At 41.2% G+C, this 25,340-nt stretch overlaps 2 protein-coding genes and 1 long non-coding RNA gene across 6 annotated transcripts in view; 1 reads left to right on the top strand and 2 right to left on the bottom strand.

Moving 5' to 3' along the window:
* Positions 1 to 63: 63 nt before the first annotated feature.
* gaa2 (alpha glucosidase 2) lies at positions 64 to 16,081 on the bottom strand. The gene is made up of 20 exons (XM_088612741.1): positions 15,930 to 16,081; positions 14,264 to 14,883; positions 13,587 to 13,732; positions 12,285 to 12,450; positions 11,339 to 11,435; positions 10,648 to 10,767; positions 10,435 to 10,553; positions 9,826 to 9,957; positions 9,422 to 9,532; positions 8,577 to 8,690; positions 8,414 to 8,498; positions 7,919 to 8,036; positions 7,528 to 7,661; positions 7,170 to 7,321; positions 6,885 to 7,033; positions 5,702 to 5,843; positions 5,165 to 5,263; positions 4,496 to 4,660; positions 2,263 to 2,409; positions 64 to 1,954 (listed from the first exon to the last, which is right to left on the bottom strand). Exons 2-20 carry the CDS (start codon positions 14,864 to 14,866, stop codon positions 1,892 to 1,894), a joined length of 2,862 nt encoding a protein of 953 aa, XP_088468867.1. The 5' UTR covers positions 14,867 to 14,883; positions 15,930 to 16,081; the 3' UTR covers positions 64 to 1,891.
* Positions 15,247 to 25,340, top strand: part of mafk (MAF bZIP transcription factor K) — a 24,540-nt gene continuing 14,446 nt past the window's right edge. The window contains exons 1-3 of one of the 4 annotated variants that reach the window (XM_088612745.1): positions 15,247 to 15,361; positions 19,935 to 20,066; positions 22,705 to 22,792. In XM_088612745.1, coding sequence (XP_088468871.1) covers positions 22,774 to 22,792 — 19 coding nt within the window. In that variant the 5' untranslated portion in view covers positions 15,247 to 15,361; positions 19,935 to 20,066; positions 22,705 to 22,773. Of the gene's footprint in view, positions 15,362 to 19,878; positions 20,067 to 20,104; positions 20,258 to 22,704; positions 22,793 to 25,340 lie in introns of those variants that run through there. The other 3 variants (XM_088612747.1, XM_088612746.1, XM_088612749.1) reach the window with 3 other exon arrangements.
* The window catches only part of LOC148645336 (uncharacterized), a 9,036-nt gene continuing 5,946 nt past the window's right edge, over positions 22,251 to 25,340 (bottom strand). The window contains exons 2-3 of the long non-coding RNA XR_015928455.1: positions 22,459 to 22,555; positions 22,251 to 22,377 (exon numbers count right to left, since the gene is read on the bottom strand). This is a non-coding gene — a long non-coding RNA (uncharacterized LOC148645336). The remainder of the gene's footprint in view (positions 22,378 to 22,458; positions 22,556 to 25,340) is intronic.

Genomic DNA, 25,340 nt, shown 5'->3' with positions numbered 1-25,340 from the left:
CACTAGAAAGTTTGGGTTTTTAACTTTTTTCTCCTTTTAGCAAAAGAAACAAATACAAAACGGTTGGCAAACTATGGATTTTATTTTGTAAAGATCCAATAAATGTACATAAGCTTTATCATTACTTAAACCGCTCAAATCAATGTTTAACAAAGCAAACCTTTATTTAAATATAAATACAAAAGTTCTCATTCATCTGCATTGACTCAAGAAAAGAATCAAGGGGAAGAACTGTGATTTTAACAGCAGATAAAGATATTTGCAGGCCACTGTGCAGCATGAAGGGTTAATATAAGGCTCATCCCTAATAAAGGTACACCTGACATTTAGCTGAGCAAAGTTCTTCAACGAACCTTCATTTCACTGATGCTGTAAATTCAGATCAGTTATCTTTTCACAGGATGGTGCTCATCATGCTAGATGGAGATATTTTAACCCATCCATCCAACTGCTTTCCTAATCCAGGGTTGCAGGGGAGCCACAGCCTATCCTGGCAGGCTACGGGTGCAAGGCAGTCTCATACTTGACCACGAGAGGAGCCTGGAGCACCCACACCAATACGTGGAGAACATGCAAACTCCACGCAGACAGAACCCCAAGTCTGGAACTGAACCCGGGGCCCCGGCGCTGCGCCACCATGCAGCCCCAGACATTTAATAAAACTCAAAAAAGAAGAAACAAATTCCACCACAGAATTATTAAATAACTATCAGGACATGCTGCATTAACCAAACATTTGCTGCAGTGTAATATTATTTATCCATCTACATCTCTCAAAACAACTTTCATCCAAGATTGTACAGGAGCACAAAAGAAGAGTTATTTGACAACAGGGAAAAGGGTTACATTGGTAATTATTTGCTTTGACACTAAAAGTTCCCCACACTGCATAAAGCTTTTTAGTTGTATTTCATATCTATGCTCATTGGCCCATTAAAACGAATTAAGAATGACAATTTATTTGCAATACATTTATTTTAGACTTTTACATATAAAAATAAAATGGCTTTTTCTTAGCATTGTCTTGCCGGATTGATTCAAAGAAATCTGGAAGTTACTGAAACCACATAATCAAGCAGTTGTGCTCTTCATACATCGTCTTTAAATAAACAACATTTTATTAATAAATCATATTAGACTCATTTTGGGAACACTTTAAATCTTGCACAATTAAAATATATTGCAAAAATTGAGACTGAAATGGCTCTATTAAATGCAATTTCTTAGTTTGCATCTAGAAATCAACAATACCTAGATATATAATCTGATTTAGATTAGCTTTAACACTTGGATGACTTCAAGGCACTATGCAGTTACCATAATCTAAGGTCTAATGTACAGAAATTATAGCTCCTGTGATCTCTGGTACCATTTTTGTTTTCAAACTCTAACAGCAATCCTCTCCGAATTAAAGCAAAGGCTTACTCAAGCAACACATGGTCCTGAAAATACTGACCATTTTTACATTCAATTGAAAATGAATTGTTAAACCATCAGACAGGTGTTTTAGTGCAATTAAAACTTCTCCGAAAAGAAAGTGAATGTCAAAATAGGAACCTAAATGGTGCTATTGAATGGAAAATGTAACACTTGAACTCATTTTAATTAATGTATCTATTTTTACCACATAAACAGACCTGCTGCCCTATGATACCATGTGCTATCCCCTGAGACTCTAAGGATAGAATTTTTATTAAAATATTCCCACTGCTAAATACTAGTGCTTACAGTTTCTGTATGATAAGATACATTTGCTAAGTAAACAATCCTTACACTTGTCAGCCTTTTTAAAATAAAAAGCCATAATCAGAAAAAAATCACAAAAAGTAGCAGCAAAAGATCCAGTGTCATGAACAGACGAGAGCAGACATCCCTCGTGGGTCTTAATGGTTTAGATCCAGCTGATTGTAAACTCTTGGCCCAGATTGAGAACCAGGTTACTCACGGTTAAAACCTGTAAAACAGATAGGAAGAATAACAATCAAATACACTTTCATGTTCAGATCATCAATAAAAAGCTGTTATTTCTCTGTACAGTTCTTATAACACAAAAGGGTAGATAATTATTTCAGGAGTATCTATAAAAGAATTTTGTACCTAGAAATGTGTCCAGCTACACTGTAATAATGAAGTTATTCCAGAAAAAAAACACTCTGAGGAAAAAAGTGCACTAAAGATGAACCTGCGTTGATAAAAACAGGCATAAGCAAAAAGACTCATTGATTTGCAAGAGTAAGAATAGTTCAAGATAATATTTTGCACCTGGTTGGTTTTGTAGGTGAATGGAGTTTCTTTTGAATTCACAGTAACATTTGATGGCATCTGTTTGACTCCAAAGAACGACACCGTTTCCACTGTAATGTAGGTCGCCTCTATATTCTCATGAAGCACTTTGGAAGTGAACATATTCTAGGAAGACAAAGATGAAAACCTTTGAATAACAAAGATTATTTCAACTCAATAAAACAAAAGGGCAGAGCTTTAGCCTCTACAATACAAAACATTTTTCATTTTACTTGAAGAAATAGGATTTCCAGAAGACATGCCAAGTTTGTGTTAAGAATGATGCAAGTTCTGGAAATATATAGCAGTGAGTAAGCCAGGAATAAAAGAAAATCGCTTTGCCAGACAAGAAAACCACAAAGCACACATGGAAAAATTATGCAAATATACAGCTTTTGCAGTGAGTAAGACATGGACTTAAGTAATTAGTCATAATGAACTCCTCTTCTGGTCAGAGAAACAATACTTTTCTCTGTGCATGTACAAATCCATCAGAATACTGACATTATGTCTTTCGTAGCTGCTTTCAAGCAGAGAGTGCTTTTAAATGTTTAATAGCATGTATTTGAAATTGTATTTCTGAAACCCCAAACTTCTGGACAGCAAAGATGCTTTGACAGACCTAAAGAATGTGCATCTTGATGAAAGTTAAATGCCTACAGTGTATTTTCAGAACAAGAGAAGACAAACCAAGACCACACCTTTTTTTGGTTGGTTTTGCCAAACCAAAGTAGTTACACAATGCGTTTTTTTTAATGAAATATATATTTCTATGAGATCAGGAAAGTGCCTAACCAGTGCCTAAATATAAGCAACAAACCACAATTGAAAGGTCTGCATTTTCTTCACAAAATTAGCTTTTTACCCAGCAGCCATTCAAAGGTAATGCTGAATAGAATGTCTTGGCAGAAAAAGCCCAAGGTATCATATATCATATCGCTTGCTGAAATATGTTTTCACTCCAGGTCTGTCCTTTGGATTCAAGAAGACATTTCACTGCCTTAACTGTAGCTAAGTGATCATACAATTCGCTACAATTAAAGAAACTGGAAAGTAAGTCTCGGTTTCTGCTGGGATCCAGGTTCTTTAGTTATACAATAGATGATTCCTGAACGGCATTTTAAATTAAAGCCTTTCATTTAGAGGTACAATTCTCTGTCCTGCAAGTTAGAAATTTGTGAAAGGATATTTAATTCTATTTAATAGCACATTACAAATCTAACTGTTTAAAAGTCTATGGTATTGTTAACTGAAATATAACTAATTCTCATCCCATCGATGAAAACAAATCTAGCTCAGAAATTACAAATTAATTATATGTTAAATGTAGATAACCTACACTGTTTCTTTATTATGGGATGGTACTAATTTCTCTGCTTGTAAAAGGCTGGAGCTGAAGAGGCACTAGGGGATTTGGGATTGTAAATAATCCAATGGGTTATACTGATCAGCAGAGAAAAAAGGGGTTTTATTACTTAAAGGAAAATGGAGAAAGCTTAATGAAGCCAATTGCGGCAGACACATGTATCATGTCTCCTGAGCACACTTAACATTTCTCTACTCTTTTCTCTCATGCTAAGGTAACACTCAAGGATGTTTGGGGTTCCACAAAACAATCAGTACTTTACTTTTTAAAAGCAACTGAAAAGTTCAGTCACAGAAAGTCATCCACTATTCTCATTCTCGGTTGAGCTGTACTAATTGAACTGGGTCTTAGGGACTCACTTGCGATGAGAAAAGTGAATTGAGGACTGCTGTGGTGTCCGTTAATCACAGTAAATTAAAACGAACGTGTATTTCCCATCACTGTAATTTGCACTGTACACATGAAACTGATTAATACTGAATATTCTGATGCATATGAAAAACTCATTGTATATACATACAAATGTTCACCTCTGCAAAATATACAAAAAAATTTCCATAAGGTCAAATTGCTTTACTCTGACTCTACAACAATGTCATTGTGCCACTTTTAGGATTTTAAACTTCAGCCTGTACATGAATGCAAAATAAGCAACAGTGTAAAAGGCCTGCTGAGAGAACCTGTCATCTCACCTCATGCAGCAGCATGTTTTAGAATAAACAGCTCGTTTTATATGAAAAAAAAAAAATAGCGCTATAGAATGTTTAGGAAAGCCCGTTTAAAAAACGAGACCTTTACCTCAGCACGTCTTTTGCTCGCAACATAAGCCTTCCGTTGTCTCCTTACCTGTGAGGCACTGAAGACGATGTAGGCATACTGGTCCGTCTCGTAGGTGTCGATGCTCTCTCCATCATCCCAGAAGAGGTCTCCTTCGGCTGTGCTGTCGTCCGACAGAGCTACAACCAGGTGGAGAGGGTTGCCAGTACTGATCCACAGTGTGGTATTGGGGGTCTGGGGGACAGAAAATCCCAAACGTTACCTTGCGTAGTAGAGTTTTACATCTTCGACTCCACTGGACATAATATTGTGGTTAAGTGTAAGAAGTGCTATGGGTGGTTAAACGTTATGCATGAGTGAAACTTTCAAGTGAAGATGTTATGTAACTGCTTCAGGCCATTATCTCCTGAGTACAGAACATGCAAAATTCTAAGCTGTTTCTCAAGCAAATGAGTTCAGAAACGTGAACTGCCCTGAAAAACAATATAGCAAAAGAACTATTCATATACATAAATGTCAACAGCACAGAGGAAGTTATTGTTACGTAGTGTATCACTTCAAGCTGTTTACTGGAAGACTTTAAGTCAATAAAATCTGATCCTTCCAGAGTCGTACGGAACCTTAAATGATGTCACTGCAGTTAAAAAGTGCTGAACTGTTTCTCTTTGGTGATGCTTGCACTCCACCCCTCACTGCTGTCCAGATGCCTAACTGTGTTGCGAATCCAGATGGGCACACCTGAGTGGGTATCACAGAGCCCTCTCGGACGTGAAGATTTATTTTGTCCAACGGGGCCTGTAGCTTCACCTCTTCCCCAGCGCTTCTTAACGAGTCGCCCTGTAATAAAGCAAATCCTGTTATTTTACTCACTGTCACTTCTACCAACTTATTTCTAACCGAAAATAACGAAAATACTTCATTTTAATTGAGGAAAAATATTCTCAATTTAGGAAATTCTCCGCTATAAAATGAGGCAGTTGTCATCCTGGTAAAAACAAGCCTGCTGCTGGAATTTTGTTGAACTCCAAAACATGCATCTATCAGGAAATAAAAATATCCCAGTGGTCCCTTTAGAAGGCAACTTCTTCAGGAGTGCAGTTCGTCATTTACAACACCAGAGTGCAGCATTGCATTGCTCTTAGACATTTGGAATACATATTTTAAAGACATGAAAAGGGGATTTTACTTCTCTAAAATGTTTTTCTGCTAACATATACTGAAACTTGCTTTTAATGACGACACCTACAGTATGCTGGACTTTCTACGATTTCTTACCGTGTAGTAATCGTACCACAGCCCTTTGGGAAAATATCCAACAACATAATCAACTCCAGGATCTAACACTGGGGTCACAAGGAGGCTTCGTCCCCACAGGAATTGTCTGTCAATGGCATAGGTCTTCACATCATCAGGAAACCTGAAATTAAACGACTCTTCTTTATCTCTGCATCGACAAGCAAAGACACTACCTTCGGTAGTGTTACAACAACCAATTTGTACCCTGAATGGTTGGATGTCAGGAGCTAAGTGAGGCCAGGGCTGTTCTGCAGCCTAAATGATATCGAGGTCTCTCGGGCAGGGGCTCCACGTCAGTGGGGAAAGAAGGGGGTCGCCTACTAAGTGTAAAGAACTTGGGGATCCTCAAGGTTAAAAGCTGCTGTGTGAATGGAAGGAACTGTAATTGCTACAACCAAGGGAAACAACCCAAGTTGAGCATCTCTCTATAGCATGGCATCATGATCGACTTCACTGCTTTCAATCTCTTTTAGACTGCTGCCAATTTATTCAGTTAAAAACAAATCAGAATATTATACCTTCTACCTTTACAGTATATGCAAGTGTTAAATAAAACTGCCAGTTGTCTATAGCTTTCAGATCAAATAAGCCAGAGCCGGACCTTTCTAATACCGATGTCTTCATCAGCCCCTGAATTCTGTGGTAAGTGATGGCGTGTTGATGTTCTCAGATACTAGCTCCTTCAAATTATTGGTTAATCTACATTCATTTGCTAAAGGGATAGCAGCTGTAGTAGTAATGAAGGTCAAAACAATGTAATGTATTACAACGTTATAATTAACTCCTGTCCTAGTTGCACTTGGCATTAATGAATCCCCATCATAACAAAATACTACTCTATAAATCCTACCGAGAAATTTAATTGTATTACCTTGATACAAACAGCAAGATGTTGACTTACTAGATACTTACTAGCTGAAGACCCATCGGAAAAGTAATAATTAAATTAGAAAAGATAATGGGAATGGAATTCGTGATGGAAAAACGTCTCTGTTTCCAACTATATCACACAACACAGCATTGTTTCCTTCAAATAACACCCTCCATGTATGTACGAAAAAAGGAAATGCTTATGTTTTGAATAATGAACGCACCGAGTGGTATTTTCTTTTCTAAACCGAGGAAAGAGGGAAACCGCGATGATTCATCAGGAAGCACTCACTCGAACAGAAGAGCGCGCGCCACCGTCCAGCCCTCGACGTGGGCACGATGAAACAGGGTGTAGAGGAAGGGGAACAGGCTGTAGCGCAGCAGCAGAGCCTCCTTCATTGCGGTCCGGGCCAGGGGACTGAAGGCCGCTGGGTCCTGTGGCTGTGGACATTTTTTTTTAAAAAAAAAACAACCTTCAGATTTCAAGGAGAAATTGTCCAGCCCGTCCCGGACAAAATGCGTTTCTGAGCAGCAGAAACTCCGATGTGCCGTTGGGCGAGAGTGGCTGCGCGGGTACCTGCTGGTCGATGGAGTTGTGGTTGCGGGAGAAGGGGTAGAACGCCCCCAGCTGCATCCAGCGAACACACAGCTCTTCTGTCGTACTGCCGCTGAACCCACAGATGTCCGCGCCAACCAGGGGGATCCCCAGAAGATTAAAATTCAGGATGCCTGCCCCCAAGCAAAACAGGGGGGAAAAAAAAAAAAAAGTTTAAATGATCCTCCTCTGAACGAAATGGAAAAATGGAGAGAAAACACCTGAGTATAGAAAACCTCAAGACTTTACTGGTCGCTTTCACATACTGGAGGCGAACACGAACACTTTGGTAGTGGATATTCAGGCCCCAGGGAACACGCTGCCACAGTGCCCACTGTACCTGGGATGGACATGGACAGGTCCTTCCACTTGCTCCCGTTGTCCCCCAGCCAGTGTCCGGAGTATCGCCCCTGACTGGGGAACGTGGAGCGCGAGATCACAAAGGGGCGCTTCCCCACGATCTTCCTCAAGGCGCTGAGAGAAACGGGAAATTCGCTGTTACCTATGGTGTCACTTCTCAGAATCACGGCAGCGCGCCTTTTGAAATCACCCCACATGACAGACCGCAAAACACAACACCTTCGGAAGGCAAGCATTTCCCCCCCAAACCAGCTTCGCAAATCCTACAGGTGATAACAGTTACTACCTCCTATCCGTTATTCGTTTCCTAACAATCAACATGCCAAAAAAAGAGTTTTTATAATCAGACACGATTCAAGTCGGATACTCGCCTGGCAGAAGCCATAGCCTCCATCAAACCGTATAAGCTGTGCAAGTTATAATGGACTGACAACTTCTGAACGGCAGAGGCACAGACCGTCTTTGCCCGGAGTGTACCTCCAAGAATCCCTGAAAGTCAAAGAAACAAAAGTTTCCCTTCTTAAAATGCATCCTGTAGTAAGGAACACCATAATCACCTTTTATTCAGCAGGACATCTCGGCATGTCTTTTCATGCTGTGCTCCTTTCAAAAAGTCTTCAATTCAATCATATTCCAACAGGTCATAACAGCAGGACAGCCGCACAATTATTAACCATTACAGGATCAAAAAGCCACGAGGCACACAAACCATGCAGACTCAATTCAAACACTCTTCATTTTAAGGTCTTGCATAAACGCACATTTTTAAAGGATCTTTAAGCTCTTAAGGAAGATGGCTTCTGTTATATCTTTTCATATCCTTAGATCTGACGCTTCCTAAAATCCTAATTTTGCACACTTCTTACCAGGGGTGTAAGGTGGGTTTTCCAAATCATTAGAGGGGCAGCCGTTAAGTGATCCATCAAAGAAGTTTGATGGCTCATTCATATCCTGCCGTGGAAAAGGGAAAAAAATTACTCTGTTGCTCCATTGCCAGATACACTGCGAAAGGCATAGGCAGTAACTTACAATCCAAAGCCCATCGAAAGGGACTTGGGTGTAGAACTTCTGGAGATTTTCGTACCACCACTGGTGTGTATCTGGGTTCGAGAAGTCAGGGAAAGCTGTAAGCCCTGGCCAAACCTAACCAAAGTAAGAAAAGGAAACGGGTCATGATGATGGAAACCAATGTTTTGACACATCTTGGCTGCTTTGATAAACTCTGCATCAACTGAAAAGGGAAGTAATTTGTTATATTTATGCACCAGCTTTAAGAATTTGTGAATTCCCTAACACTTTGGAGAGATCTTTTTTCAAAAGAGACCTTATGTCTTTAATTACGCTGAATAATCCAGCAGCAAGCGCGGCGCACATCCTTGTCAAGAATTAATTTACTGCACTCGGAAACACACTCCTGAGACGATGGAAGTTACGCAGCATTTACAATGGAAATAATGGGCCCCGGCTTTTTTTTTCCAACCTCCTTTAATATGAAGTCTTTCCACGCTTAGAAAAGAGGAAATAATTAGTCAGCTGAGTCCTCTGTTTTCTACCTAAAAAAAGAGTTACTCACATAAAGAAGTGAAGATCAGAATTAAGAACTGAGGAAGCATTCTGTACTCAAAATGTAGATTGAAGTATGAGACATCAGGTTAGTAGTTTCATTTTCAATAACTATTTAAATCCTTCTTGATTTTTTTAGCCTCTCAGACATGCGTTTCGTACAGTGCAACAGAAAATCTTGTTTTCAGTTACATATTAACTTCAAAAATTTATAAATGAGGTTTACTTTGGAACCTTACCGACCAAAAAGTTGGATTATGACTTATACCTCTTAAACAGCTTGCATGAAAATTAACTGGAGTATACCACACCTTCCCAATTAATGTGTTCCCATCCGAGTCATTGATAAAGACTCCCCGCCTCAGTCCTTCATCGTAAGGCCAGTAGGATTCTGGGGGCTGGGTGCTACTGATACCAGGGTCCTGCAAAATGGATTTCATGGAGAAGGGTGAGAAAATGTAATGAAGTTCTAGCAAGTGGTGATATCACACAAAAAGCCATCTCAGTATTTGAAAACATTTATTTTATGCTTAGCTTCTGTGCTTCAGAATTAGTTTATTAATTATTGATTGAGGAAGAGAAAGGTGCCCAATGTCCAAAGGCATCTACAATTCCCACAATTAAAACAAGTTTTGTAGACACGATAAACAGGGAATAAAACACCTCTACATATAAAAGAGATTGTTTTTTTCTTGTAAATGAAAAGAGGAAATACCAGGATCATGACATAGCGTTGCCCTTTTTTATGCAGGTCCTTCACCATTTCTGGGAGAGTGGAAAATCGCTCAGGGTCAAAGGTGAAATCCCGCGAACCATTCATGTAATCAATGTCATTCCACTGTACATCCTGAAACACGCCAATGCAAGAGAGTGTGATGTAAAGCAATGTGGGAAAAAAACACTTTTTTTGCAATCGTGAATACAGATAATCTCATAGACCAATGTTGAAGATTAAAAAAACATTTCAACTTTGTCAGATGTGTACAACAGGTTGAAAAGCCAAAGGGTTGCTTTTCATCTTTTTTTTTTTTACTTCTCAGTGTGGAATGAATCTGTTACGTGTTCCTCTGTGATTTGCACACCAACACAGCTCCACACTTTAAAACATCCATATAAGAGATAAAGAAACAAAAGTTTATGAGGGACAATGCAGTCCTCGGACATCAAATATAGGTTTTTTTAATCTTTAAAGAAAAAAAGCCCGTTGGTATAAAAACCTGCCCTTCATGTACAGCCATAACTGGAAGACTGACAGAGCAAAAGCTCTTAAATACTACAGCACAAGGTTCAGGACATGTTCAAGACACACACAGCCATGAGGTACCTGGGGTATCCCATAGTTCCTCATTGCCTTGACTACGTCCCAGGTGCCATTACTCGTCTTGTATCCCCAGCGACAGAGGTGAAAGCCTAACGCCCAGTAGACTGGCATCGCTGGGACCCCTGCAAGGAGCGAGAAGGACAACATCGACGTTTGCTTTTGCTCTGGAATGATTTGAAGATTAATCCGCGATCCCTCCATGCATTCTGCACTTACCTACAACTTCCAAGTACTGCTGAACAACAGAGTTGGGATCAGGACCCAAGAAGATATAAATATCCAGGATTCCTCCGATGGTCCGCCAGGTCAGAGCTGGAGCAGGCTGAAGTGCAACATCTGGAAAGACAATTTCCCTCTGCATTTCTAAACAAGTGACAAGTACAGTGGTGTGTGGGCTGGAAACATGCCCATATACTCAACATCAAAGGAAACATTTCTGTTTCGGCATGCGTGCCTTTTGAAAAGTATACAGATTTGGAACAGCGATTAGATGTTTTTGCTTTTTTTTTTTACTGAGCCATTATAACTCCAGTGACTTTACCTGACTAACCACCACGTTAGTAAGCGAGTTGATGAGATTATTTAACCTGCTGACTGTGAAGCCTAGAGAAAAGAAGAACACAGAAAAATACTGCTTCTTGCTTATCAGAATGCCTTCAAGCCATCAGTATGATGGAGGTAGGATTAAGTCTGCTCACTGTTGCTCATCATCTGTCTAGAGAAGACAGACATCATCATCGTGCTCCACCTTTGTGATTGTTCTTGCAGTGCATCAGAAACACCAGGGCACACATCCCACTCACTGGCACTTCAGCTGTGAGGAGGCACTTCTTAATTAACATTTTTATGCATTACTTCAGTCATACAATAAGCAAAGGGGACCGTACAGTCTTGCGCTATGACTCACCCATGGCATTGCTGTTCAAGAGGAAAACTCCATGTGCAGATCCGCCTGGCTCGATGCCCAGGTAGAATGGATGAACTCCATATAAGTTAGTCAGTTCCTTCAGAAGGATATTAGCAAGGAGAGAATAATGCTCAATTAAACTATTTCACAAATTGCAATAACTACAGTGGGGGAGGACAGCTGCAGATACAAAATCCAAGCAGACAACAACCATGATAAAGTACACATCAGATAATATTAAATTATTAATTAATATTAAATTCCTTTCCATTAAAGGAGCTTTTACAACAAGTTTATTACACACAATGAGCTCTATATGCATGGAAAGGCATTAAGGTCACAATAAATGCTAAGGTTTGAATAATAATCTGTCATGTTATTAAAGTCTCTCAATATACTTTTGTTTTTGCATCTAATTCATTTAAAAAATCCCCCAGGGGACAATGCAGGTCATGCAAAATGCACAAGATGAACTCTGCTCTCTAATGTTTGGACTGGAAAAGCACATTTTCAAGTCACAGAAATCAGAATGCAGCATAACACAGAAACATTCTCAATGAGTTTCCATAGTCAAGTATTAAAACACTTCATGGTTCAGAAACGAAGGAAATGATACAAAGTTTTGAGACTAAGAATTATTGCGGAACAAGTTCGAGTAGGGAGCTGTGTCAGCATGCGTAGGCCGCAGAGGAACAGGCAAAGGTTTATTCCTGCTGAAAAGATAAGTATCAACACCTTAAGAATGCTCCACAGCCGAAACATTCTCTCTTTTCTTTTCCTTTCAGCAATAATGGAACAAACCTTTCCCTGTTCCTGTTGTGGAATATGTTTATTAGACATATTACACGTATTTAAGCCCTTGCCCTATAAAGTAGCCCATTTAAATAAATTCAGATGTCTGAACTAAAACAAAACCCGTCTCCCTCAGGGAAATGTGAAGGCGTACCATGGGAGGCACGTCCCGAGCCCACAGCGTCAGGGTGTTCCACTCGATGCTGTGGAGGAAGCCAGCGCGATGCTCCCCAAGGCCATAGACATACCGCGAGGCCAGAGCCGTGGACATCTGCAGGAACTGCTCCGCGAAGAACAATGGGGCCACCGTCGTGTTTATTCTGCAGGAAGCAGACGGAAATAAGACAGCGCGGCCTTGAACTCACCCTAATCATGACAAATTACTTTCAACCAGGCAAAGTAAGGCCGGGAAATACTCAACGACTTCAAATATCTTGGGTTCATAAACGTCAAAAACTTTACATCCAACCTCTCATAAGCACTGCCGTTTAGTCAAGCATACCTATCGTCACAGTCAGAGAAAAGTCAAAACACCCACTGAACAAACAGATACTGCATCTTCGCATGCGCCTTGAGGAAAATTACAAGTTTTTGGCAAGATTTAAATGAATTGACTACCCATAAGGGTGAAGCACCTGAGAGGTTGCATGAACATTAAATCACCTGGTTAGTGAAAGGATTGACTGGGCATCACAAATTAGGCGTTTTAACCTGTGTCATGTCAAGTCCGGTGAAAATCAAGAAAAATATACTAAGGAAGTATATACTAATATACTCCACCTTCATGCCATCGATACGTTTGAGGCTAGACTATTGAAGGAAAATGTTGGTTGCTGTTTGGGGTGTTCACGGCCAATAATTTCTAACCTTCAGAAGACTGCAGAACAGTCCGTCAAAGAGATCCATATCCGTTTGGATTAATCTACATTAATCAAGACCTAGTGCCATGTTTGCTCTGCTTCCTGTGGGCTCATCATAACATCCCAGCAGAACAAGTTCTCACTCTGCTCATGTAACAGTGCACAGAACCCACAGAGCTTGTCCGTGCTCCAGGAGCTACACTTGACAGATGTAGCATCCGCAACGGCACATATACAGTATATAGGTTATATTACTCCTAACGGGGACTAGAAACACTACTAGACTGCGATTTTATCGTCAGCAGACAGTTTACTGTCGATCAGCACAACAAAATGACTCATGTTGCTGAGAAAAGGTCAGAGCACCTGCTAAAAAGACTGGAATTTTTTGGATAACGTTCTTAATTGCTGTAGGTTCAAATCATTTATGTGTTAGCTTAATGGCCTAAATATTTTTGTCAAGGGTATTTTCTGCTGCTAATGTCAACATCTGCCCAGATGACTTTGATGAATTCAGAAAAGTGCATACTAGTAGAGTATATTTGTCAGTCCACGTTCATGCTGAAATTGAAAGAAAAGAAAAGAAAAAACCATACAGCACTGTTCCTGTTGATGTCCTTGTTACTATCAGGCCAAATGGCGTCTTGGAGAACAGCACTGTATAAGCAGGGTTTGAGGCCTTTTGTGTGGCCAGAGGCACAGAGAGAGGAACTTCGAAGCGAGGACCAGATTTGTCTGTAATCTAGAATAAAAAACATGATGAAAGTTAGTGACTCACCATAGTTTTTTAGTAATAAGAATATCAGAAATCTTTTTAATCTGACACAAATCTCACATGTAAAAGCTAAAGCATAGAAAAGAGAAAACAATTCTCTTGTACTTGTAGGCTGAGTCACAGTCCCATTTCAATTGCTGGTGAATGATGTTTCTTGATATGAATGACTACAAGAATGCAGTACTTCTGTGCACAGGTTGTGAATAAAGACTGAGTAGCAAAGGGAAGCTATTGAGCTACTTGGTCACCTGCTTCTTCAAAATGAAAATTCAACTGTCGCTTTAATTCTGCAGTATGACACTGCTTTACAGGAAGAGAAACTGGCCTGAAACCAACCTCCAGATATTTCTCAACATGAACTTTCGCAAGCCTGGGATAGTTCAGTATTTGAAGTTGTGATTTGAATTCATTTTCCATACTTATGACCAATGAGTTGCCACACAACTTATTCCAGTATGAAAGCACTGAATGAAAAAGAAGTTTAGAAAAAGCTCTTACTTTTACGTGCAGTCTGGAATCCGTCTCGTACATGACATCGAGCTGGAGGGTCTCAATATCTCGTGGATAATGGGTCTTCTCCTTCTTTGTCAGTTGCCCTACATACCCTAGTGTGGTGTCATTTAAACTATCCAGAGTGTAAGTGGGGAAACTGGGAGGGTAAAAACACCAAGGAACGCCATTCTTGGCGGGAGGGGGCTCAGCAGAGACCCGTATGAAACAGCAGTTCCTGGCCTCACACAGCTCCCTCGTCACCACCACGCCACTTTCTGGGTAGCAATCAAACCGGTGGCTCTCGGGGATCGCCCGGCAAGTATCGGGGTCCGCCTCCCCACTCGCTGCGCCCGCAGCCGGGGAAGGGGATGGGGCCCGAGCGGGAAGCTCACTGCCAGGATACTTCAGCCAAAAGATGGTGCCGACGAGCCACGAGCAGCCCAGCGCAAAGAGAAACGTGCCGAGGCCTACGAAGGCTTTGGACGTGGAGCACACGCCTTTCTTCTGGCTGCCCGGGCTCTCTGGGGGCGTCTCCTCCCTCCTGGCCTCAGCAGGGGCAGGGGCAGTCAAGTACACATCTTCCGGGGTCAGCAGCTTGTAGGAGACCATTCTGGCGGAGCAGGAACCTGGGAAGCATATTCGTTCCATTTAAAACCTGTTCCGATGTCTCATTCACATGGGGACAGTGGAGCCAATCACAGCCATCTGCCTGGTAACTGGTATTGCAACTCGACTAAGGGTTAAAAGGCCACAACCAGAGCTTTCAACGTTTTCTACTTTAAGGAACCACCTTTTATTTCAAGAAATCCCTCTCAATCAGGGCTCCCGATTCCAAAACTGAAATCACACTTCAGTTTATCATCATTATACCTGACTGTACTGTCGCAATTCCAGCCACTTTGAGCTGGAGCCTAACATGGGGAAGTGCAGGTCACAAGACAAAACTGTGCCCTGGACAGGACACCAGCCCACACACTACTCAGGGAGCAATGCAGAGACACTGAAGTACAGGGGACAGCACGTCTTTGGCCTGTGGCGTCCTGAAGAAACCCCACACAGACAGAAATACAGATGGTGTCCCACTCTGGAATCAAGAGCTGAGAGGTACTGCAGCACAACTATTATATTATACAACTGTTAATGTATAACCCGAACAAAAAGATCCAACCCAAGTGCTGCTGTCGGTCCGATCAGTTGCAGGACCCGCGAACAGCTGATCACAGGGGGTGACATTATTAACGTACATTTACTACGCAATGAGACCCATGAAGCAAACGTGAAATGCCAAAACATATAAACTATGTAAACTAAAAATGACTGATAATGACGCTGATTCTGCTTAACCGGTTTACTGTCAGGGTGAATCAAACACAATACCGAGGACAGTTAAAGGCATGCAACGCTCACATTATTGGGGCGACAATAAATGCATCTCTACCTGTGATTCAGTACTTTACAGTCGTCTTTGATAACGGAATGCAACGCAGTTTTCTACTGTTTTATAAACTAAAACGGTTCGCCCTATTCAAACCAACAGCCGCATTACACTGCAGCGAAAGGAATGGATGTGTACATACAGTATATAAAGATCAGGACGTGTTAAGCACGGGAAGACAGCGCGGTAAGAGTTCGGGTTTATTCAAAACATGGTTTCTTGACAACATTTACTTACCTAGGCACACATATCCTAGCAAAATATTCCAGCCGCAGTTCCACACCGTTATTTAAAACTGACCTTGCTTACATTTGCAACTACAAAAGTCTTGTTTATGCTGCGACAAAAGAGGAAGTCCCATCTGTGACCATAGAAGTAGAAAACAAGAGGCTTACGTCACTGTAAGTGGCGATGGACTCGCCATCTTGGTAGGGGAAGCGAAAAGCATTGTGAAGTTCCGGCGAGATTATTTCAGAGGCAATCAACAGGGGTGTTACTCTGTATCTGCAGTGCCCAGCCCTGGGTAGCACACCTGCTACATTTATCTTATCTGGGCTAGGGAGGTACTATTAGATGACCCAATAATAGGAATAATTGGAACTCTTTATTTTCAGTACTACACTGTGTAGGAAGTTACCTTTACACCACTGTGTTTCACAAATACCAGACTTTTGTACTATCCCACCTTTCTGTTGAAAAAAAAAATGAGACAGAAAAATTACAACAAATTATTAATTCAGTTCACTTTCTTTTGCCATTGGTTGTAATAAGCCAATACAGTAAGCAAGCAGAAACACCTCTTTCTTATCTGTAAAAATAGAAAAAAGAGAATTATGTCAAGAAAAAACGAAATGTCACTTATTTGGTCAAATGTTAGATATTAAACAATGCAAAAAAACAGGAACAACAACATGGTATGTGCACTATGACATCAGCATGAGCCAGCATTCCCTGAGCTTGCGGTGTCCTCATGATTCCAGCCCTTACCGACAGGAAGAGAGGAGGAGCCACAGGTCCCGAGAACCCAGGTGTTCTCACTGACTGACTCTTTTCAATCAGTATACGGCAATACAACACACATTTTCATTTTTAACACGTGACATCGGATATTATGGTTTACTGTATTATTTTAGAGCGGAATGAAGGAACACAGTAGAGTTTACAAGCAGAGAACTGAAAACAAATGGATATAAAGTCAATAAAAGAAGAATGGTCACAATTCAAAAACACAATATTAAAGGCTCAGAACACATTCTTCCGTAATCAATGAAGTCCAATTCTAGGAAGTCAAAATGGATTAATGATCTTAAAAACACTCATATTGTTTAATAAAATGTCAGTATCAAGCCTCATGCTACAGAATGAGCTCTGTCAGTACTAAATAACTTTATTATAACTGAGGCTGAGGCTCTATATGCACATGAATTAAGAACTGGTTAAGGAAAAGGAAACAAAGTATCACACTATTTCACAAACCAGTTCCTCCACTGGCCCCATTTAGCTAGTCATTAACTACCCTGAGATTATTAAATTGAGTTCTCAGGTATCCATATTAACCAGGCGCAAAGCAAAAGGAGTTTAAGTATTCAGGTAAAAATTTATATATTACATTTTATTCTTTTACTAGCTTTAAAATAGAGGTATTGGAATGTGAGATGGAGTTTAAAAGTAAAATTTTCTGCCTATTCATTAGCTAGGCTCTAAAACATGTTTTAAATGTAAACATGCCAGATGGCTGCTATAGATAGAGGGTATTTGTGTAATACTTTCAACTTGCAGTTGTGACTGAATATCATACATGGCTAAAATGATAACATTTTGTTTAACTCGGAACACATTCTCACTATTTGGATATTCTAAGTATAACTAGGGTCCTAATGGCTGCTAGATTTGTGACACATTTAGTACTTTAAAACATTTTTAATTTGAATTGGTTATTGGATATACAAATATTAATTCGCTTTGACCAGCGTTTGAATCAGCGGGGTATTTCTGTAGTTCACTCTTAATACTGTGGCACTCAGAAGCCCCAAGGATGCTTATTTGAGTGGCAGAATCAATAAAAAGGGCCAAACACTTCTAGAGGTTTAGGGAGAGGTACGGAAAAGCAAAAAGACATTTGCTCTGTGTTGTGTTCTTCGTGGTCGCTGTTCACTTGTGTGGTTTGCTTCCACCGTGTGTGACCAAAGGAGTCCCTGAGACGGCCTGCTCCCACTCGCACAGACAGCACGGCTCAGGCAGCAGGCAGACGTGGGCTCCAGGGGTGCCGCCCACTCGCACTGGCGCTGCGTTCTGTCAGACCCAGGACACAGCTTCTCCTCGTTGCGATAGCGACTCCCTGTTTCATCTTGGGGGAAAAAAAATCAATGTACTCCTAGACAGGGCTAATAAGGGCTACAGTCGGTGGAGGTTATCAGAAACCCTCTTCAGGTTTGTTAGACAGTGTTTGTAAAAAGCACAACTGCCCGTCAGCTGGTGAACAGAGGTTTCGTGATTGTGACGTCCCAATATTCTTCCCTTTAAAGTGGATGTAAACGTGTTTTACATAAACAGATAGAAGAAGGGTTGAAAGCTGTTAAAAGCCCATTAACTGCAAAATAGAGTTTGGGCATTGACCTTCTTTTACCCACCGTCTTTTGACAGTCACCAAGATTTGGGGCTTGAGGGTTAGGGGCAATGTACTGTTTGTTGGTAATCGTAGACTTATGCAATGAGTGTTTTATCCAACAACATATGGAGTACGGAGCTATAGCAGACTGCATCAAAGCTATGCCAGCCACAGGCTCACACTCCTGCCACCCCATGCCCCGGGCTGCTGTGGGTCTGGACAATGAAAGACATTGAGGGCAGCAGAACGGTTGCGGAATGATGGAGACTTTTTTGTAGAATAAGTAAACATCTGCAAAATTGCAAAACTAGAAATCGACAAATTCTAGCAGCTTCTAACAGACTTCAGTCTCCTCTCCACTATTCTTCTTTAAGGCTTCTTAGAACCTTCTGACCTCTGACCTGTGCACATCTGCCTGTTCTGGTTTGTTTGCTGCTAATAGTTGATTAAATTAATTCACTTTATTATTCAATTCGACATGATAAAATGTCCTTTATGGATCAAGGGGTTCGACATTTTGCATAAGGGCAAATATTCTGAAACTGCATCTTCAGTGCTCCTGTCTATTTCTGGCTTTTTTTTTATTTGTAAGATATATAATGATAGATATATTAATTATTGAGACACGCTGCCTTTTACATGTGGGTGTTCATTCACATGGAGTTACTCCAGCACCCTATAATTTACAGCGCCAAGAATTTTATTTAGAATACCTAAATTGTAAACAAAGTAAATTAATTTCTTGAAGTTCCCTAAATGCGAGGCATGTTTCTTCTGTCACTGCTGTATTCCTCACCTGCTGGTGACTGGCGCTCTACAGACAAGGTCCTGGTGACTATACAGACTCTAAGAATAGGCTCCATTAAAACACGGAACTGAGGGCAAAACAGGACACAAGTCTGGCCCAATCAGTGGTCTGCACTGGCCACTTCTAACTTGACAAACACTGATGAAATGGGGAGATTTCAGGGACCTGAGGGAAAGGAAATGTTAAAGAAAAGCAGGGCACAGTATTGGCAAAATAAGCTCACAAAACAAGCTTCATTTGGTGGATATCTATTTTTACCTTGTTCCATTATTTCAGGATTCATTTCTCTCGTCTTTGCCCTTTTGAGCAAGCCAGTCCTCTTCAGCACAATTTACTGGATCACCGTGAGTCACTGACACAGCAATCCAGTTCAATTAAGTCACTTCCTAAAACGGCTTCGCTTGTTTTCCCCCATTTCATATCTTAAATGGATGTGATGAGTTTAAACGGTCAATCTGTTCAAGCACGAAAATCAAATATAACATCGTTTATAAATGGTTAACAGTTGCTGATCCATTTCAAACGTCTCCAAAACAACACGTGGAATTAAACCGCACCATATTTTCTTGGCTCACTGGGGCGCTACAGAAAGAAAATCAGCAAATAACAGGGGCTCTACATTTTGCATAACAGCAAATACTCTGAAGTATTCTGTAACTGCATCTTCAGCGCTCCGGGCTATTTCTGGCTTCCACTAATTTCCCGCCTGGATGACGTCAGTGCAAAGTTATTTTCATGAATGGAGGGGGCGGTCACGAGGAATCGGTGACGTAAGCGCTTGCGGAAGCAGCGAGTGGAATGTTGATACATTGTTGTTGTTTTGTAGCCGATCGGGAGTTCTGAGACGGCTCGGGCCGAGCGCTGGCAGGTCTGTCCCGGTGGAACCAACCCCAGCTCGTCCGCGGACACCGCGAGGCATCCCTGCGCGACCCCGACACAGACGGTCCGCGCTCACAAGGTGAGGGGACGGGAAGGGGGGGGGCGACATGTTTTGAAATTCCTCTTTAAGTCGCTTCTGTTTACATGGTGACGGACTTGCGCTCCGGCGGAGAGCCGATGAGGGGTCCTGGTGCGTCTTCGGCAAAACGGGACCGAATCTTCCCAATTAAACATCCTGTCGGTAGCAAACGCTGGGTGAAGTAACGAAATGTGTGTATTTCTTAAAGATTGGGATAACATTTCATACTCTAGTGGTGACTCACCAGTGAGTTTGAACACGTGTTAGCAACAAGGCGAGTTCAGTATTAATTCCTAAAGCTAAATGTTGCAAGTGAGTATATCTGCTGTTTGAAACAATCTGATATTCTATACTTTATAAATAGCCTACTGACTGTATTTAGCTCCAGAAGTATTTTTAAATAAGAGCTCATAATACGCATGGGAGTGTGCAGTCTACTGGAACACCGGATTATAATATAGCCCACACGGTCGGAGATACTAGTGGGCTGTGAAGGTGTAGCGAGACCGATGCCCGTGCGGTCGCGAGAGAAGAGCACGTGCGCCCGTGCGGAGCGGCTGCTGGCACAAAGGGCAGGGCGGCGCGCGCCGTGGGTCCGGACCCCCCCGTCTGGTTACGGATTCGGCTGGGGGGGGGGTGCGTGGGTTCGAGTGCAGGATTTTCGCCCCCGTGAACTAAGTTTGGGACAAGAGCGAGTGAACGGCGGCTCTACTGGAGAGGATCCGCGCCCGGAGCTCGCTGCGCGTTTTCTTGCTTGTTCTGTTACGCGGGAGCCTACGGTCCCAGGAAAAGAAACGCAGCTCAGTGATTAATCTTTTCCCGTTCAGTTCATAATTTGTTCCGATCTCCTAGTCATTTTCCTGACAGCTAGCCTCCCTTCTCAGCCCGGTCACCGATGAAGATGATAACGATGATGCATGTGCTGTAACTTTGAAACGCCCCGATCACAGATCATTCCGACGCACTTGGATGCTTCACGGACGGAGCTGTCAGACACATTAAGCTTCACAGTGTAGAATCGAAGTAGTTTCACCTTAGCGACAGATGAGTAAACACGTTTTTATACGAATCCGAATATGAGCATTTTTTATTGTTTTTGTACAACGAATGAAAATGATTTCAGACCTGTTTCTGGTCATTTTTAAAGACGTCCCACAGCCCCATACAGAGATGATGGGACGACGCAGACTAAGCGTGTGCGGTGTCTGAATTTGAAAGCCCAACAATTTCAGGTTCAAGCCCAGATCGTGCCATTCCTGGGGGAAACAGCTTTCAGCAAAGTAACCTGTTGGATCAGCCACATATTGGAGCAACTCCAGTCACGCGAAGATTTGATAACCTTGAGATGGGCGTCGTGTATATGAAATAACAGAGCTTTAAATTCTTTGTAAAATTTCCAACGTCACCTTGCAACTATTTTGTTTATGGTTATATCGTAAAACGAAGCTACTCTGTAATTTCCCCCCATTTTCTTTAGAGATTTAATACTTTAATGCCGATCCTACTTTGCCGATAGCGGGGACAAGGCGAATAACACCCAGAGTTACCGCAGACCACAGTACCTGGAGCAGTGTTCAGTGTGAGAAGGGTCTGTACCTTCGGGAGTATTGCAGTTTGAAGGGGGTTTACTGGATAATCAAAGCTTCCTCTGAAGCTGAAAGCACAAATAAAACCATTAAAATATCTTCACCTGCCCTGGAAGTAAAGACATTTAAAAATCAGTCTTTCACATGAGTATTTCGAAGAAGACCATGCCCGTGGCCGTTCTGCTTGTTAATGGGGAATCCCACGCATGTGCGCCCAAGAATAGGCTGTTCTTGCTATGCAGTCCAGTACTGAGCTTCTCTATACCAGTGCGAGGGGTTACACCCTGCTGTTTAGGAAAGGTGAGTCATAACTGGTTATTGTGAATCACTTCCACTTTGGCAGATAACAGATCTGACTTTGGTTATTCCTTAAAAAAAAGTAAAGACGCCACGTTCTCTAAAAATACATCACCTCATACCCTTACCCTGTTAGTAATTAAGGATAGGTGCCGAGGTTGAGCTCTTTGGTGCCGTCGGCAGAAAGATCTAACGAGCAAGGAAGGCTCAGCAGGATAGTCAAGATCAGATTTACGTTAGAGGGAGCTTTGGAGCCACTCGGTACTGTGCGCACACACACCTTTGAAAGAAGATGTCCCAGTTTCTGGTGCATTTTGGAATTAATTTTAATTTGACCTTATCCTGCCTACAAGAATGTGAATTGGCCCTTTCTGCTGACAAGGCTGTGTTTAGGTGAGCGGTCATGGGATTTCGCAGTCCTTCTGATCCTACAAATAGGGAATAAATAAGAATCGGACACAGACAGCATTCGGTGAATTCAACTTGTTTGGTGAGAGAGATCGGAATACCTCCACGTAACGTAGTCCAGTCTGGTTTGGTTGTGGGATGGTCATCGATGAGCTCCTGTGATAACCTGTCTTGATTCCTCTGCCTGGCACTTGCATACTGTGCAGTAAAGGGTAGGGTTAGAAAATGAGATATGGCTCTGAGCCTTGTTAATGATCGATTTAGGGGAACTGCTGTCTGTGAGGGTAGTATGATGAAATCTTGAGTGATTATGGAGGAGGAAAATGGAACAGACTGTTCATTTCCAGGCAAAGAAGCAACATCTACAAGCCTGACAAAGGTGGCCTGAAGGTGGCCAGGTCCTCCTCCTATTCAAGATGGATCAAAAGGAGTCAGGTTGGGATCCTCTGCTCATTTAATTGTGTACTAATGATCCATGCCATCATTCATCAAGAAAAGGGCTAGTGTTATTTAAAAATATACTTAAATAATTGATTGTATAATCTCTTAATCCGAGAGCTGCCGAAGAGCAGTCTCCACCCAGGGGAGGTTCATGTGTAACATCTTGTCTCTGGATCCATTAGAGGCTCAATTATGGCTATGTTGTAAGCTGTAAAAAAAAAAGTACATATAGAATTAATGTTGGCTGTGGCCAGGACTGAAATGTGGCTCGGTAGCATCAGTCTCTGTTTCTTGGATACATTATAAATGACCAGTCAGATATCTTTAAAATACCATTTGGAATACAGACACATCTGTTCTTAAAAGCAGAGGGCGCTCTGATTATGTACCCCTTGTATAATTGGATGGAATTCTATATGAACTGGAATCCAGGCAGGAGAAGTATCTTTCTGCCAGTCTTGTATCTCTCAGAGTGGGAAGATGGAAGTCGTTTTGACAGAGTGCTGGAAGAAACAAAGCCTTGGATTTTCAGCATCAATGTTGAAATTCAGCAGGCACAAATCAAAACATCTGTTGGCAAAGTTAATTTTGTTAAGATGCTCAAATCATTTTATGACGGAGTGTTTTTGCAGTAACCGATGGAAAAATGACGGAGGAGTATTTTCAAGTTTAGGTTGCGTACAATTTCTCTGGCTTGAAGTCATCTTGTTAAATGGCCTTTGCAGTCCTTAGTAGTTGTATAGCAAACATTTGGCACATGACCACAGTTTCCCCAAAGAAAAAAACAACTTTTAAATACATTTATGCAAGCTCCATCTATTTTGCTAAAGCACATTGTGTTTTAAGTTACAGTTGTGCATGATTTGCAAATATGCCAGTGCATTTGTCTAGAGAGCTACCTTCAAGCAAACTGCTACTTGAAAGCGTCAGCAGAAAGTTTTACAGCACTTCTTCTCTGATCTCCATTTCTCTGGCCACTTACATGAGCACCAGTCAGGACACCGAGTGTTCCATTGGTGTCTCTCAGAGACAATGGTGTGGATTGTGCTTCCTAAGACCGGGCATGCTAGTATTTATGATTTCAAATTACAGCTTGGAACTCAGTCCGTTTCAAAACTGCAAGCAATAAAGCTCCTATCGAAGGAGCCGTGTGGGTATTATCTAAACTCTTTTCCTAGGGTAACCGTTTTGAATTTTATTTCAAATCTGGCCCTTGGCCAGGTTTTTTTTTCCATACAGCGAAGCCGTTTGACAACTCCCCTAGCGTGGGTGTTGAAGTCATCACCTGAGGTATATCGGCTGGGATACCCTCCTGCTGAAAATGCATTGACTTCTAACCACTTTGGAATTCCACAGGAATACTGTTATGTTGTGTAGTAGTCTAATATTGTGTAGAAAGAACAAGATGTACCTTTTCTATAACTATCGGCCTGTGGGTCTGTCGTGTTTACTGTATATTTCCTTAATGTTTCTCACAAGAAACTGACATTAAACCACAGTTTTTTTTCCCCATTTCAAGCTTCATTAAACACAGTATATTAATGCCCCTTAAATAGATAATTCAGGGCCAAACAGACTTTTAGAGATCAGCTTCAGGAAGTATATATACGTATGCAAGTCCCAAGACAAAAGTGTGAATTAAGAAAGGATTACACTTTTATACATCTGAGTTTATACAGGTCATAATGAAACTCCAGTGTGAGGTGAAAGCACTGCTTTGGTTAACAGAGAAACTCATAACAAGCATATGTAGCAGTCTTGTGGTTTGACGGGGATTGAAAAACTCATAGTGATTCGGAAAGGACAGTTGTTAAGCGCTAGATGGAAAAAAAAAGCACAAAATATTGAAGACAGAATAGCTGTAATTTTCATGATAACTTCCTACTGGTGTAGCTGTTATTGTGTTCATCCAGTCCATTTATAACTTCAGGTTTTACAGTTCTGTGATGTCATATTGTAGCTCAAGAAAGCCAATGTAATTACTTCTCAGCATTCACATTTTTAAAACTAAAATTTGTCTAATTGTGTACTGGTACATAGATATTTTATTGGAATTCCACAGGAATGCTGCTGTGGTGTGTAGTCTAGTATTGTGTAGGATTAACAACTTTTCTGTAACCATCTGCCCGTGAATCTATTGAGAAATAACTATCTAAGAAAAATCCTAAATTTGTTCTTAAATAAAAAAATAACCACCCTGTTGAAATACATAACACAAGCTATCATTAATGTACTCACAATTTGTGCTTACTATGTTTTTTTTTTACGATCTATCCTTGTGTTTTGCATGTAAAAATAACATTAGGTTTTGTTGACAGTGTCACGTTGCAACATGCCCTACCCAGTATTCTATATTATCTCGTAATTGCTCACAGTGGCGTGTGTAGACAGCTATATTTGCATTGTGAATTTCCCTCCTGAGCCATTGATTTACTGGATTTGAGACCAGTTGCTTTACCACTTGTGGTCAGAGTGTAAAGCAGGATTTGTCATTGCAATTGGGCAACATGTGGTTAAGAATAAAAGAGCAAGTGGTATTTCT

The sequence above is a fragment of the Lepisosteus platostomus genome, chromosome 19, assembly GCF_059453375.1.
Source record: "Lepisosteus platostomus isolate fLepPlt1 chromosome 19, fLepPlt1.hap1, whole genome shotgun sequence".
Taxonomy (NCBI): Eukaryota; Metazoa; Chordata; class Actinopteri; order Semionotiformes; family Lepisosteidae; genus Lepisosteus; species Lepisosteus platostomus.
This window is presented reverse-complemented; position numbering and strand designations above follow the sequence as displayed.